Source organism: Myodes glareolus, chromosome 16 (genome assembly GCF_982192425.1).
Source record: "Myodes glareolus chromosome 16, mMyoGla1.1, whole genome shotgun sequence".
Taxonomy (NCBI): Eukaryota; Metazoa; Chordata; class Mammalia; order Rodentia; family Cricetidae; genus Myodes; species Myodes glareolus.
Window position 1 is genome coordinate 56,553,504 of NC_142041.1, and position 13,021 is coordinate 56,566,524.

General features: G+C 38.4%; 1 protein-coding gene across 2 annotated transcripts in view; it reads right to left on the reverse strand.

Moving 5' to 3' along the window:
- The window catches only part of Arfgef1 (ARF guanine nucleotide exchange factor 1), a 96,110-nt gene that overhangs the window by 16,323 nt on the left and 66,766 nt on the right, over nucleotides 1-13,021 (reverse strand). For both annotated transcript variants that reach the window (XM_085677313.2, XM_048420484.3), the window contains 7 exons: nucleotides 9,556-9,646; nucleotides 5,781-5,821; nucleotides 5,521-5,690; nucleotides 4,700-4,851; nucleotides 4,391-4,563; nucleotides 3,477-3,637; nucleotides 2,531-2,661 (listed from right to left, as the gene is read on the reverse strand). In XM_085677313.2, the coding sequence (XP_085533439.1) occupies nucleotides 2,531-2,661; nucleotides 3,477-3,637; nucleotides 4,391-4,563; nucleotides 4,700-4,851; nucleotides 5,521-5,690; nucleotides 5,781-5,821; nucleotides 9,556-9,646 (919 nt within the window). The remainder of the gene's footprint in view (nucleotides 1-2,530; nucleotides 2,662-3,476; nucleotides 3,638-4,390; nucleotides 4,564-4,699; nucleotides 4,852-5,520; nucleotides 5,691-5,780; nucleotides 5,822-9,555; nucleotides 9,647-13,021) is intronic.

Below are 13,021 nucleotides of genomic sequence, written 5' to 3' on the forward strand. Positions count from 1 at the left end.
AGTGTGGCTTCTGTAAGCATGAGTACATGTGAGGGAGAGGCAGAAGGATCAGGAGCTTAAGGTCAGCCTGAGCTGCATGATACTTTGCATCAAAAACAAAACAAGAGCTAATTAATTAAAAAAAAATGCTTCTACCATCTACCAGGAAAAAAATTTTGTCATTTATTGAAGTTTCTGAGTAGAAACAAGTGAGAAAATTGTTTACAGTATTAAACAGACTAAAAGCCAGATTTAAGTGAAGTATTATATTTCATTTCCCACTAGTATATCTAGTAATTATATTAATATATGTAGACCCACAGCCATTCAGTCAGAAAGGAGCACACAAGAGGAAAGGCAGAGATGCAGTTACCAGCCAGATGCAGAGGAAGCAAGATGAGAATGCCTTACTGAGAAAAGGTGCCAAGTCACGTGGCTAACATTGACAAGAATTATGAGTTAATTTAAGTTGTAAGAGCTAGTTAATAATAAGCCTGAGCAAATAGGTCAAACAGCTTATAATTAGTATAAGCCTCTGTGTGTTTCTTTGGAACTGAATGGCTGTGGGACTAGGCAGGACAAAAACTTCCATCTACAAATGCCCCCCAAATGTTTGGCAAGAATTTCTATATAAAGTCTGAGAGAGCTTTAAAAAAGGATTCTAGACAAACAAGGACAGAGTCAAGCTCAGCTTTGTGGTAACCGTCTTTACTCTGGTAGGGTCTGTTTTCCTGATGGCAAACAGAGGCATGGTTCTTTTAAGAGAAGCTTCCTGACTCAGTGTAAGCAGAAAAAATCCTGTGGCTCTTTTAAAAGGCTCTGTCACCAAACACTTAAATGGTGTTTATGAGCAGTCTAAGGCAGGCTTGTTGGCGGTGGCATAGATCTTGAAACTCCACAGAGTTGTGGCAATAAAACACGGCTCCTGCCAGTACCTCTGCCATGAAGACAGATTCTCAGAAATCTAAGGAATGGGGCACAGAAAGTTGCCAAAGCCACAGTTTTAATCCTAGCCATATCCCTTAGCAGAATAAGACTCGTGTGATCAGGAAAGATAGAGAGATGCAGTAAAGACAGATGCAGATGAAAAACAAACCTCCAAATGCTTTACAGTGTGTTTAAAAATTATATGTAGACTTGGGAGAGGAAAAAAAAGGATAGAGAAAGTCCTTTAAAAAAAGAAACAGTATAGCTGGAGGTGGTGGTGCACACCTTTAATCCCAACACTTGGGAGACAGAGGCAGGCTGATCTCCTTTACTTCGAGGCCAACCTAATCTACAGAGTAAGTTCCAGGACGGCCAAAGATAGACATTTGATTATAAATGTTGCTGGATTAATCCAACCTATATATTTTGAAAATGCCTTGACTTCAAAATTTAAGGCAAAAGATATGTTACTTTGGAGAAGAGGTTTTGCTTTTATTTCCACAGGAAATAAGAGGCTGTGAATTCATTCTGGTTAAGAAAAGTCAGGCTCGATCAGGAAAGACCCCATAGGAGCAGACGGCTCTCTGCTGCGGTTCCCTCTGCGCCCACATCTAGAACAGCTTCAAGGTGGTACAGCTTCATACAATACTCCAGTCAGGGTTTGACCAGAGCCCTAATTTTCTCAGGGTCCCCCAAAGATTTGTCAGCAATCAGCAGAAAGTAGCCTAGAAAACTACGCCCACATTCCCTCCACCCCCTAAAATGGATTACGGATGCTTCTCTTTGTTTAGCATATTGGTTACAAGTTGTTATGGATAATGATCAGGAAAAAAACTAATGAAAGGAGATTAGATTCAAGGTTTTCATTTTGAAAAGATAAAAGGGGAAATGCTGACAAATAATTCTCTTGTCCACTGTAAAGATTTGTCACTCATATTGTTTTAATAAAACACTGATTGGCCAGTAGCCAGGCAAAAAGAACGGGCAGGGCAACTAGACTAGGAGAATTCTGGGAAGAGGAAAGTTAGAGAGTCAGTCATCAGCTAGACTCAGAGGAAGCTAAATGATAATTCCTTACTGAGAAAAGGTACCAAGCTTTGTGGCTAAACCTAGTTAAGAATTATGGATTAAGTTAAGTTGTAAGAGCTAGTTAATAAAAAGCCTGAGCTAACAGACCAACTGTTTATAATTAATATAAGCCTCAGTGTGTTTCCTTGGGACAGAATGGCTATGGGATCAGGTGGGACAAAAACTTCTGTCTACAAATATACTCTAAAATGTGCCTATCTAACTCTTTTCTTTTTTTTTCTCCCAAAACAGGGTTTCTCTTGGTAGCCCTGGCTTTCCTGGAACTTGCTCTGTAAACCAGGCTGGCCTGAACTCACAGAGATCTGCCTGCCTCTAGTCCCCCCCCCCCCCCCCCCGCCTAGTGCTAGGATGAAAGGTGTGAGCCATCACAGCTTGGCTGGCAAGATCTCTCTCTCATAATTATAAATTCTTAATATATGTGGTTAAAAAAACAATAATTTTGTGGTCTCTAACTGTGTGTATCCATAATAAAAGTTAATGAGGATAAAAATAAATCTTTCAAAACTTAAATTAAATTTCAAATATGGATTGTTACCTGGTTCTTACATCTAATTTGCATCTATTGATGATACATGATAGCTCGAAGAGAATCGGGAACCACCCTCTCACCCACACCCTGTCTTCAGGGGCCACATTCATGTCGTCACTTGTGTACTCCTTGAAAGCCTTCAAGAGGAAGGATGCAATCAGTCAGGCAAAGATACATATTCTGACACAGTCTGTAATATTTCTCAGGAAAAACACTAAGTGTGTTACCAATCAAAAGTGAGAAATTTAATATATAATAATTTACAAAAAGCTGAAGATATAACTATCTGTAAAGAGCCATTGATTAAACTTTTTTTTTAAGTTGATTTTACAGGGCTAGTCACTGCTTGGCAGTTAGGACCACATCCTACTCTTGTAAGGAAACTGGGTTTGGTTCCCAGCACCCCTGTGAGCAGTCTGTTAACTCCAGCTCTAGGGGCATTTAATGCTTCTGGCTTCCACAAAAACCTGCCTATACACATGTGCACATACCTCCTCCTTCCCCACATATATACAGAATAGGTTCAGATATTCAAGGTCAAAATTAGCAAGGTTCTCAATTCAGTGTCTTTATTTCAGTGCTTAAGGACACTCTCATCCATGCATAACTTCAGTGCTGCAAGGCACAGGCAGACAGTGGTGGGTCAGGAGGCTTAGAAACAGGCCAGGCCTCTTTCTCCTTTACTTGCCTTGCAACTATGGACACAACTTAAAACTCCTCGCACCTGTCTCCTTATTTATATAAAGCTGTAACACTAGCTGCCCCATTTGGTGTTATGAAAATCAAATGAATAAATATATTTACTTGGGAGAACTGTAACTCAGAATCAAGTTCAAACTAATTTTGGGCTCAAAATAAATGCTTCCTGTACACTAAGTTTCCAAACAAATACAGACTTCACATTGTACCCATCACTCAGCAATATTTTGTTTACTAAATAATGCTACTATACCTGAGGTCTATCAGACACATATTTTGCACAATGGCGAATTAGTCGAATGGCTTCCATACTTGTGTCTGGGAAAGCTGCATTACATGCGAACTCAGACAAACACTTCACTGCATCCTGGAAAGAATCAATAGTGGCTGGAAAGTGTTTTTCAAATACAAGAGCTAAAACAGAGAAAAATAAATAGAAGTAACTACACATTTTCAATTATTTTAATTGTATCCAAGATATATTAATCTCTAAAGGAGTATATACTTCTAACAGGTTTTCAAGGGTTTTTGCCACCTAACAAAAATGTGTATGGGTTCTCTTCACAACTAGCCTGTCCTGAGTAAGATGTGTCTATTTTGTTCACACTTTAAACACCACATAATAAAGTAACAGGTGTACCTTAAAGCTTGTTGGGCAGATATGCAGAGTTACTACTCTCTGGATACCTGTGTTTAACCATGCCTACAAGGACATTTTATTCTTGAAATATTTAAGTAAAATGCTTAATATTTAAGCAATCACTCACTAAATGATAACCAAGCTAGTCCTACCCCACATAAACACAAACTGGGTTTACAGATGTGCCTGGCCTTGCTCAGATTATTTCTGATGGAGCTGGGGACCCAAACTCAGGCCACCCTGCTTACACAGCAAACATTTAATCACTACCTTTTATACAAGATTAACTTTAACTTCCATCCTTAATATTTCAATTTCCCACAAAGTCAGAGGAGATGGTACAGTGGTTAAGAACAATGTAAGAATCAAACAAAATGCTTTGCCTCAAGAGCCCAGATGCTGGAGATACACCTCACTGTTAGTGGATTTGACCTAGCAAGTCCCAGGCCTTGAGTCCAACTCCAGCACCACAAATCAACTGGACACAGTCAGCTTTTCTAGCTGCACTTGAACTAAGGAATACTTACTGACAATGTGCCCTGTTGTTTGAAAGGCAAGTTCTACTATGCTTTCATCTTGGTCTGATGCAGCTAGATGGAATACGGAGAAAATATTCTTCCATCCTGAGCGAATATTTGCAGCCTGAGAATTAACCATCTGTGCTATACACCGTACAACCATATCTCGAATTGTTGGAGACCTAAAACAGTAATGTAATGGCTTAAATATGCATCCACATAAAATTCAACCCATTTCTTTTTTAAAAATTTTTCTCTTTGGAGTAGAACATAGTAAGATATTACTGATATTCAACTAAAAAGAAGAAAACATATTACCTGTTTCGTTTCATTATATGTTCAAAAGGCCGTAAGAAATCCTTTTGGAATCTGAAATTTGCAAGTTCCCCTTTCTCTAAAAACTTCATTGACAACTGCCTCAGGGAGTCCACTGCAAATATGGCTACATCTTCATTAGGATTGCAACCAACCTGTAAGGGCAGCAGCAAGACCAAGATGCTAACGTCAGACATACAACTATGACTTTTCATTCTTTCCTTACAAAAAAGCACAAAACAATCAGCATAAGAAGATGAATCCTAGGTTTTTCACAGAAGCACCAGGATGCAAAAAATAGAAAACAGATATTTTAGTGAAACTGCCAAAAGTTTCAACAATCATTTCTAAAAAGAAAGCAACTCAAAGTTTTTGCTTTTCTTAGAAAAAAAAAACTATATGTGAATGTGCATTTGTGGTATCTGTGTGTGTATTTGTACATGTGTGTGTGTGTGTGTGTGTGTGTGTGTGTGTGTGTATATGTGTCCAAGGAAGTAGAGTAGAAAACAGTATTCATTCCTCTGAAACGCAGGTTTTAACTCTAGGTGGTTGTGAGCTGCTAGACGTGGACACTGGAAGCTGAACTTGGGTCTCTAGCCCTTCCTTTTCCTTTCTGAGATAGGATCTTGCTATACGTGTAACCAACCCAAGCTGCCTCAACCTACCCAAAGTGCCGGTAACACGATCCTGAAAGGTTCCCTACAATTACTTATACAACTGTAACAAATAACTGCTTAGAAGAAATAAAAATCAGATTATGATTAGGAAAATTTAAACAAAGAAAATATTGCAAATGTAAACAAATACTATAATTACTCAAATACCTTATTGAAATGATCTCCAATAACTTCCCAAATGCGAGACCACTGCAGCCGTATTCTTCCCATGTTATAGTATGATATTTCTACTATTTTTTGTAGACTAAACATTCTTGGGTGTGTAGTGGAAAGCAATTCATCCATGGACACGGCACAGAGCCAACGAACAAAATCAACTAAAAAATAAATAATTTACATTTTAATCTTAATTTTAAAGCTTTTGAGCCAAAAGACAGAATAGGAGTAGAATAACTATTCCCACTCACCAATAGCATTCCCATCTAGTCGTGTAGATCCTGTAAATATTCTGGGGAAAAAGACAATTAAAAAACTTAAGAAGTCTTAATTCTGTTATGCCAACTCAAAAGTAATGGCTTGTATTAACAATTCTTAGGTGTTTTAAGAAGGCCAAATGGCCAAATGCATATTTATTCATCTCACAGCCTACTAACAAGAGCTGTCTGAACTGTTTCTCCTTCCCACTTACATTCTGTACTCAGGAGTGTACAATGTAGCTTTAATTACATTTCTACAAATATGAGGCAAGCACCTCATGGGGTTCTAAAGATAAGAAAATATGAATCTGTGAAAGCAATGAGTTGGTTTGCTAAGAAATTATGGGATTTCCAAGTTTTACTGATAATCTATGAGTAGCCTTAAGCAAATGTTCTACCACGGAGCTATATGTATCTCAAATCCTAAGCAAGCTCTTAAGATAGTTTTATTTTATCTTTATAAGCAATGTTCATTTGATTAGAAAGTTCATTTGGAACTTAAAAATGGCAAAAAATGACAAATGCTCTCACTTTATCCAAGAACTGGCTGAACCAGTTTCCTGACGATATCCAAAGGTTCGAGGATTAGCTACGAGACCCAGCTTTGTGCAGCCTTCCTTCCTGAGTGCTATTCTGCGTCACTGTCATAAGAGACTTCAGCACACACAAGTAGAACCTGTTCTTTTTACCAGGAACTGGCTTTTATGCAGCAGTATGAGGAGACTAAATCTTCACAGGTTTTATAACATTCCTCAAATTAAAACTTCAAAACTAGATGTACATGATAGAGGGGAAACCTCAAAGGCAGAGCCAGCTCAAATATTAATCTTAAAAGTACTGTACTAAGAGTAGTAGTTACCAATCACCGGGAAGTACTATCCTTTTATCATATATATATATATATACTATTTAATATATTCATATTCATTCAATAATCAATACAAGCTACTATAACCCAACGTCTGTAAGCAGAAAACTCATGCCACTGAACTAGTTAGTGCCAGAGCCAAGATTCAAACTGCAGCAGGCTGACTTCAAAGTCCCCTGAAATATTCTTTATATAGCATCATATTTACATCAATTAAACTTGCAGCAAACATTTTCAAGATATTCTAGTTTTTCTCTAACACAATCTGAATGTCTCACATACAACTAATTTTAATCTTCAGTGTAACAATAAGAAACAAAACAGATTGGCAAGTGTAAAATCTCAGCTCCTGCGGTACTGTTCTTTTGGGTAAAACGAACTAAGTAATTAAAAAAATTGGCAAAAAACCAAGCCAGGTGGTGATGGCGCAAGCCTTTAATCCCAGCACTCAGAGACGCAGAGGCAGGTGGATCTTTGTAAATTCAAGGTCAGCCTGATTTACAGAGTGAGTTCCAGGACTGCCAGAGATACACAGAGAAACCTTGTCTCGGAAAAAAACAAAACAAAACAAAACAAAACAAAAAACAGAATAACCAACCCCCCCCCAACAAACCAAACTAAAACAAACCTTGGCAAAAACAAACACGGGAGAACATCAAGAGAACTGCATACCATTTAGCCCAATGGTTAGACTGAACCCAGAACATAAAATACAGAAAAACTACAAAGTTCTCATATCAACCAAAGTAAAAACTGCTAGACTATGCACAAGAGCCAGCTGATTTCTCTCAAACTAGAAGTATTCTCATGGAAGGCAAAGCAGTAAACAAAACATACCAGAGTAAAATATTTAAACATAATAAAAGAACAAAAGGAAAGACAAAGACAAAAGAAAGGATTTAACTGGAGAGAAAAGAAGCAAATGGTAAAGTGTAGTGCAGAAAATGGAGACTCTGCAATCACAGGGAAAGATGCAGGCTGTGATGATGGGAAAAACTGGAGAACAAGGCATGGACAGAGAACTACCATAGCAACCAGAGGTTCTGGAGACCCAGTCATGATGGTAGAAGGCAGGGGGATGTGCAACTCGAGAAAGGGTGTTGAAATTCCTACTCACTTTGGTAGCCTCTGAGGGCCGCTCTGTTTCTAGCCATGTTCCATTAAAACGCAGGCACACTGCAGAGCACAGCAGCCTGCGGGCGCATTTACAGTCATGCCTTAACTTTTTCAAGATTTTTATAATATTAAATAGATTATCATAATGACAGTAAAGATGACTTCCTACAAGACAGAAACATCATTTGAACGGAAGATAGCCTGGGAGCAAAAATGGCAACTAACTACCCGGCTGTGAAGCTGAATAGAGGAAGAAGGGCTCTGGAGAGACCCACAGGCATGTTCTACGCCCCAGATTTCTCTATGAATGAGAGAACAAAACAGACACTGTAAATATCAATACAAAACCAGTCGGTTGTGAGAATGAGCAACTTATTTAAACCCTTGTGTTCCAATTTTCTCATCTGTAAACTGAGGACAATAACACTCAGCTCTCGCTGACCTAAACAATGATAAAATAATACAGACCTGTGTGTCACAAGTCTTCATGCTAATACACGATGATAGACAGTATTTCTACAATCTACACAAGGAAGATAACAAAACAAACAAACAAACAAACAAAACACCCAACACCAAACACTAGGAATTTGTTTCAAGAAAGAAGTTCCAGAAAGTACTTTCAGGGTTAGGAGCCATTGACAGGCCTCTACGGATGGGGTGCTGAGGACCTTTTAGATCCCCAGCCCATGTAAATAAAAACCAGGTGCAGCTGCAACCTATAATGTCAGCACTGGAGGTGGAAAAAGACAATCCTCTGTTAGCTAGACTAGCCAAAGCGGTGAGCTCCAGGTCAACCAACTGTTTCAAAAAAATAAGGTTGGGGGGGCTGGAGAGATGGCTCAACGGTTAAGAGCATTGCCTGCTCTTCCAAAGGTCCTGAGTTCAATTCCCAGCAACCACATGGTGGCTCACAACCATCTGTAATGGGGTCTGGTGCCCTCTTCTGGCCTGCAGGCATACATGTAGACAAAATATTGTATACATAATAAATAAATAAATAAATATAAAAATAAGGTTGGAAAAAGACACTTGATACGTGGGTATGCCCAGGTATGCCCCACCCCGCCCCGCCACAGTTTTATCTGAAGTAAATAATAAATCAGTCTGAGTCTCAAGATCAGCAATCAAAGGCTGTTTTGAAAGCTTCAAACATAAGTAGTTTTAAAAAATTTGAATACCAGTATTGTAAAATGTGGTTTCAATTTTGAGAGCAATTACCTGGAAAAAAAGGAACCTTCAAAAGACTGCTATAAAATATGGTTCTATTTGTTGTGCATTTTAAAGTAATATTCTATAGTGAAATAGTATGTAGTTTCTTTTAGAAAACAAGCTAAAAAGGGAATACCTAGAAATGTATAGAATGCAAAAAATTTAAAGACCTTTCCAAAGAAATATATAATGAGAATTTCCAGGAAAATCCATTCACTTTATCCAGCATGCTATTTTACATCACTTATCTAGAAAGATAAACTAAGCTTAATTTCCAAGAGTTGAAAAAAAAATTTTCTAGAGAGATTTGTGACTTTTTAACTTAACAATATTTCCTTAATAGTTCCAGTACCAATTGTAACAGTTTTATGCAATTAAAATCTTTCCTGTATTTTACATTTGGAGAACAAAATTAAAGGTACATCATCATCTAAATCACAGTATGTCACAAAATAGTCTTATATTACTTTTTAAAAGTTATTTTGGCAATATTTTTTTTCTTTTTAAACAAGGTGCAAAATAAGGCTGAAAAAGTATTTCAGTGAGAAGAGGAGAAAGTGAATACCTTACCTATCCACAGCAACCACAACACTCTGAGAGCTGGTTTCGCCAATAGACTCCTGAATACTTGCTATCTGCTTCCAGTCCACATTTCCTCCAACTGCCACACATAAGAGAGTATGTGCCATTTTAGTTAGAAAGCAGTTCAAGGAAAGAATGCACTTAGAGTTCTAAGTGTTCAAAAACACATTTCTACAGCCAGGTATTTAACTAATAAAAGAAATGATGTGACACCAATGACAGTTACAAAGCAAGGACACACGCACTCAGTGAGATGTACTACATAATACATGAAACATGCTTGCAAGGGTCACACAAATTAAGACCACTATGAATTTAGGCCACAAAATTGGTGGTACCGGGCAAAATTTTCCTTAATTTTTAAGAAATGCACCACCAAGAAATGCAGCAGCTCTACTGACCTCTGTAGATGGCTCTGGCTGGGCAGCAGAATTCTGCCACTTAATCTCCAACCTCCTATATAAGAGTTTATTCAAAATTCTCTTTGTATACTGTAACTCTCTTTTATTTATAAGAATCATTTCCCACTCCTTCCAAAACTATTTCATATTAGACAGCAAAACAACATCCTTAGTTTTATTTTAAACTGTACTTTAGGATTATCTTTGGCATACACCCTGACCACTTTTATGTCAGTTTGACACAAACTAGTCATTTGAGAAGAAGGAACCTCAAGTGAGAAAATGCCCAGACCGGATTGGCCTGTGGTGCACTTTATTGATGACTGATATGGGAGGGCCCAGCTCACTGTGGGCAGTGCCACCTCCTGGTTCGTAGTCCTGGGTGCTATAAGAAAGCAGGCAGAACAATCTATGGGGATCAAGTCAGTAGTAAGCAAACATCCTGTGTGGTTTCGGCATCGTGATGTTCGGGCCTCCAGGTTCTTTACTTGAGTTCCTGCCCTGAATTCTCTGAAAGTGGTAATATGAAATAAACCCTTTCCTCCTCAAGTTGTTTTTTGTCATGGTATTTTATAATAGCAATAGAAACCCTAACCAAGACAGAAATTGTTACCAGAAGTGAAAAATCACTTTAACAGACCTGACCATGCTGTTTTGGGGAAGGATTGTGGAAGAAGCCTGGGGCTGGAAAAGCCATGTGTCTTCAAAGCTTTAGCAAGCTGCTGTGGTAACTAAGAACAATGATGAGAGCAGGACAAATGATGGAGATCTGGAGGTTCAGACTGCTGGACTGTTTGTGTGATACTTTGTATTAAGAATCTGTGTTATCTGGAGATGGAGATGGCAACAATCCATACCAGTCAGTTCAGCTGAGAAAGCAGTGATGGTTAGGAAGAATCCAGCATCAATAAGGTACCATCTTCTGAGAAGTGTGTCCTCAGGGTCCACACACAGAGATGTGTTCCAGAGGAAGCTAAAGTTGTATCTTACACTGGCAGTTGAATTTGGAAATATCGAAGAGTCTTCCAGGTGGTATCACTTTGAAAGGCATTTGAAAGGGACCATGGAGAGCAAGCAGCTGAGGCTTAGCACTGAGAGGTCAGGGAGACCAATTAGTGATGGGGCAGCCTCAGCTGAAGCAGAAGCCCCAGGGTTGAAGGTGCCATGGAGAGAGGCTGAGCTGGTGTGGCAGGCAATAGAGGCCCTGGAAAGGTTCCAGAAGTGGTGTATGTAGACCCCTTGCAGCAGAGACCTGGCCACCAAGGACAGCAGCAGTTGTGGAGCATAGCCGGTGTGAGATCACGACACTATAGATGCTGTGAATTGCAGAAAGTGTCCAAGCCTTTTGGAACCCAGAAGACCTTAGGTAAATCCCAGGCATTGGACACTGAGTTATTCATACTAATGGAGTTTGGTTTTGCTTGACTTGGTTGTGACTGTGCTCTGGTTCTTCCTTCTTGGAATAAGAAAGTATGTAACATTTTAAATTTTAGTCTAACATTGAGATTGTTAGATCTGTTTTTCACATCTATGTATTTCTCTTCCTACATAGTCTCAGTCTCAGTCCTAGGTTGATGAAAGTTCTCAGACTTACTTCCCTCTACAATCTCTTCATTCTTTCACAAGACTAATTAATACTCATAAATCATCACCTTCCTTTTATTTACTGTGTTAGGGCAGAAATTCTTCAGCTGACTTTTAAGTACTCTTCTTTAACATTTTAATCAGTATGTGTCAGTCATCACACCCCATGTGTGTGAAGGATTTCACCCAATTGTTCTCATTTATCTTATAGCAGGGTACTATTCAGATTAGAATTTATTCTTTTTATTTATCTTTTATTTTTTTTAAAAAAATCTTTCATCATTTTACATATCAATCTCCGTTCCCACTCCCTCCACCTTCCCCTCACTCCATTCCCCATCCTCTCCTGAGAGAAGGTAAGGCATGGGAGTCATAGTACAAAACCACTTTAGGAGTGCCTTCTCACCCAGACTAAAATTACCTGAAAGAATCAAGTTAAATACATTTTCCCATGTTCTACCCTAATCCATATTAAAACCAAAGTAAGTACTTAACAAGTATTTGTTGATCCTATTGACCAAATACTAAATTCTCTTCTGAATACAAACAACAGATGTCATTTAAGCCACTGAATTAAAATTTTATGCTGAGAACTGAACAATATAAAAAGATACAACTGTACTCAGTTACTTTACCAGTAGAAAAAGACACACACACACACACACACACACACACACACACTAAATTTTAATACAGTATAATGGTTATTCCATGGCTGAAATAGACTAATTACATAATTGTTAACTAAGAGTAAAGCTCATATAGAAGAGAATAATGGTGTTGACCCATGGTTATAACATATGTACGATGAAATAGTAACTGATTCCCATGGTTATAACATATGTACGATGAAATAGTAACTGATTCTACATATGGGAGGCTAACTATATATAAAAGGAAGCTGAAGGAAAAGGTATCAGAAAGATGGGCTAGTTATTTAAAATAATGGAAGCATGTGAGCCCATGCCATATTTTAACCTATTTAGATGTGGCCATAATGAAAAACTGAGCAGGAGGCACAGAGAAGGGAGAGAAAAGTAGGAGACGGCAGTACAATGACACTAGAGAACATAAAGCTGATTCAGCACTGACATCTGTCAACCCACTAAGCACTAGGGTTGATTATTGGGCTGAAACGGCTGTCTAGTTCGGTGTTCCCTTCTTTTCTCACAGTTCCAAGTATATCCTTCCCAAAAATCATGTGCTCAGATCAAGAGGACAACTTCCCCTGTAAAGACTGTTTTTTTGGTTTGTTTTTTGTTAGTATATATGAATAGCTGTGCTCCATACCCAAACCTCCAAACAAGCTCTAAAGAAACTAGAAATGGAGTTTATGGGTTAAGTTAAGGTTGTTACACATTTTTATTTTGGTGCTAGGGATCAAACCCATGGCTTTAAGAACACAGGCAAGCACTCCACCATCCAGAGATGTGAGCTACATCTCTAGAACGATGTCTTATTTAATGTAC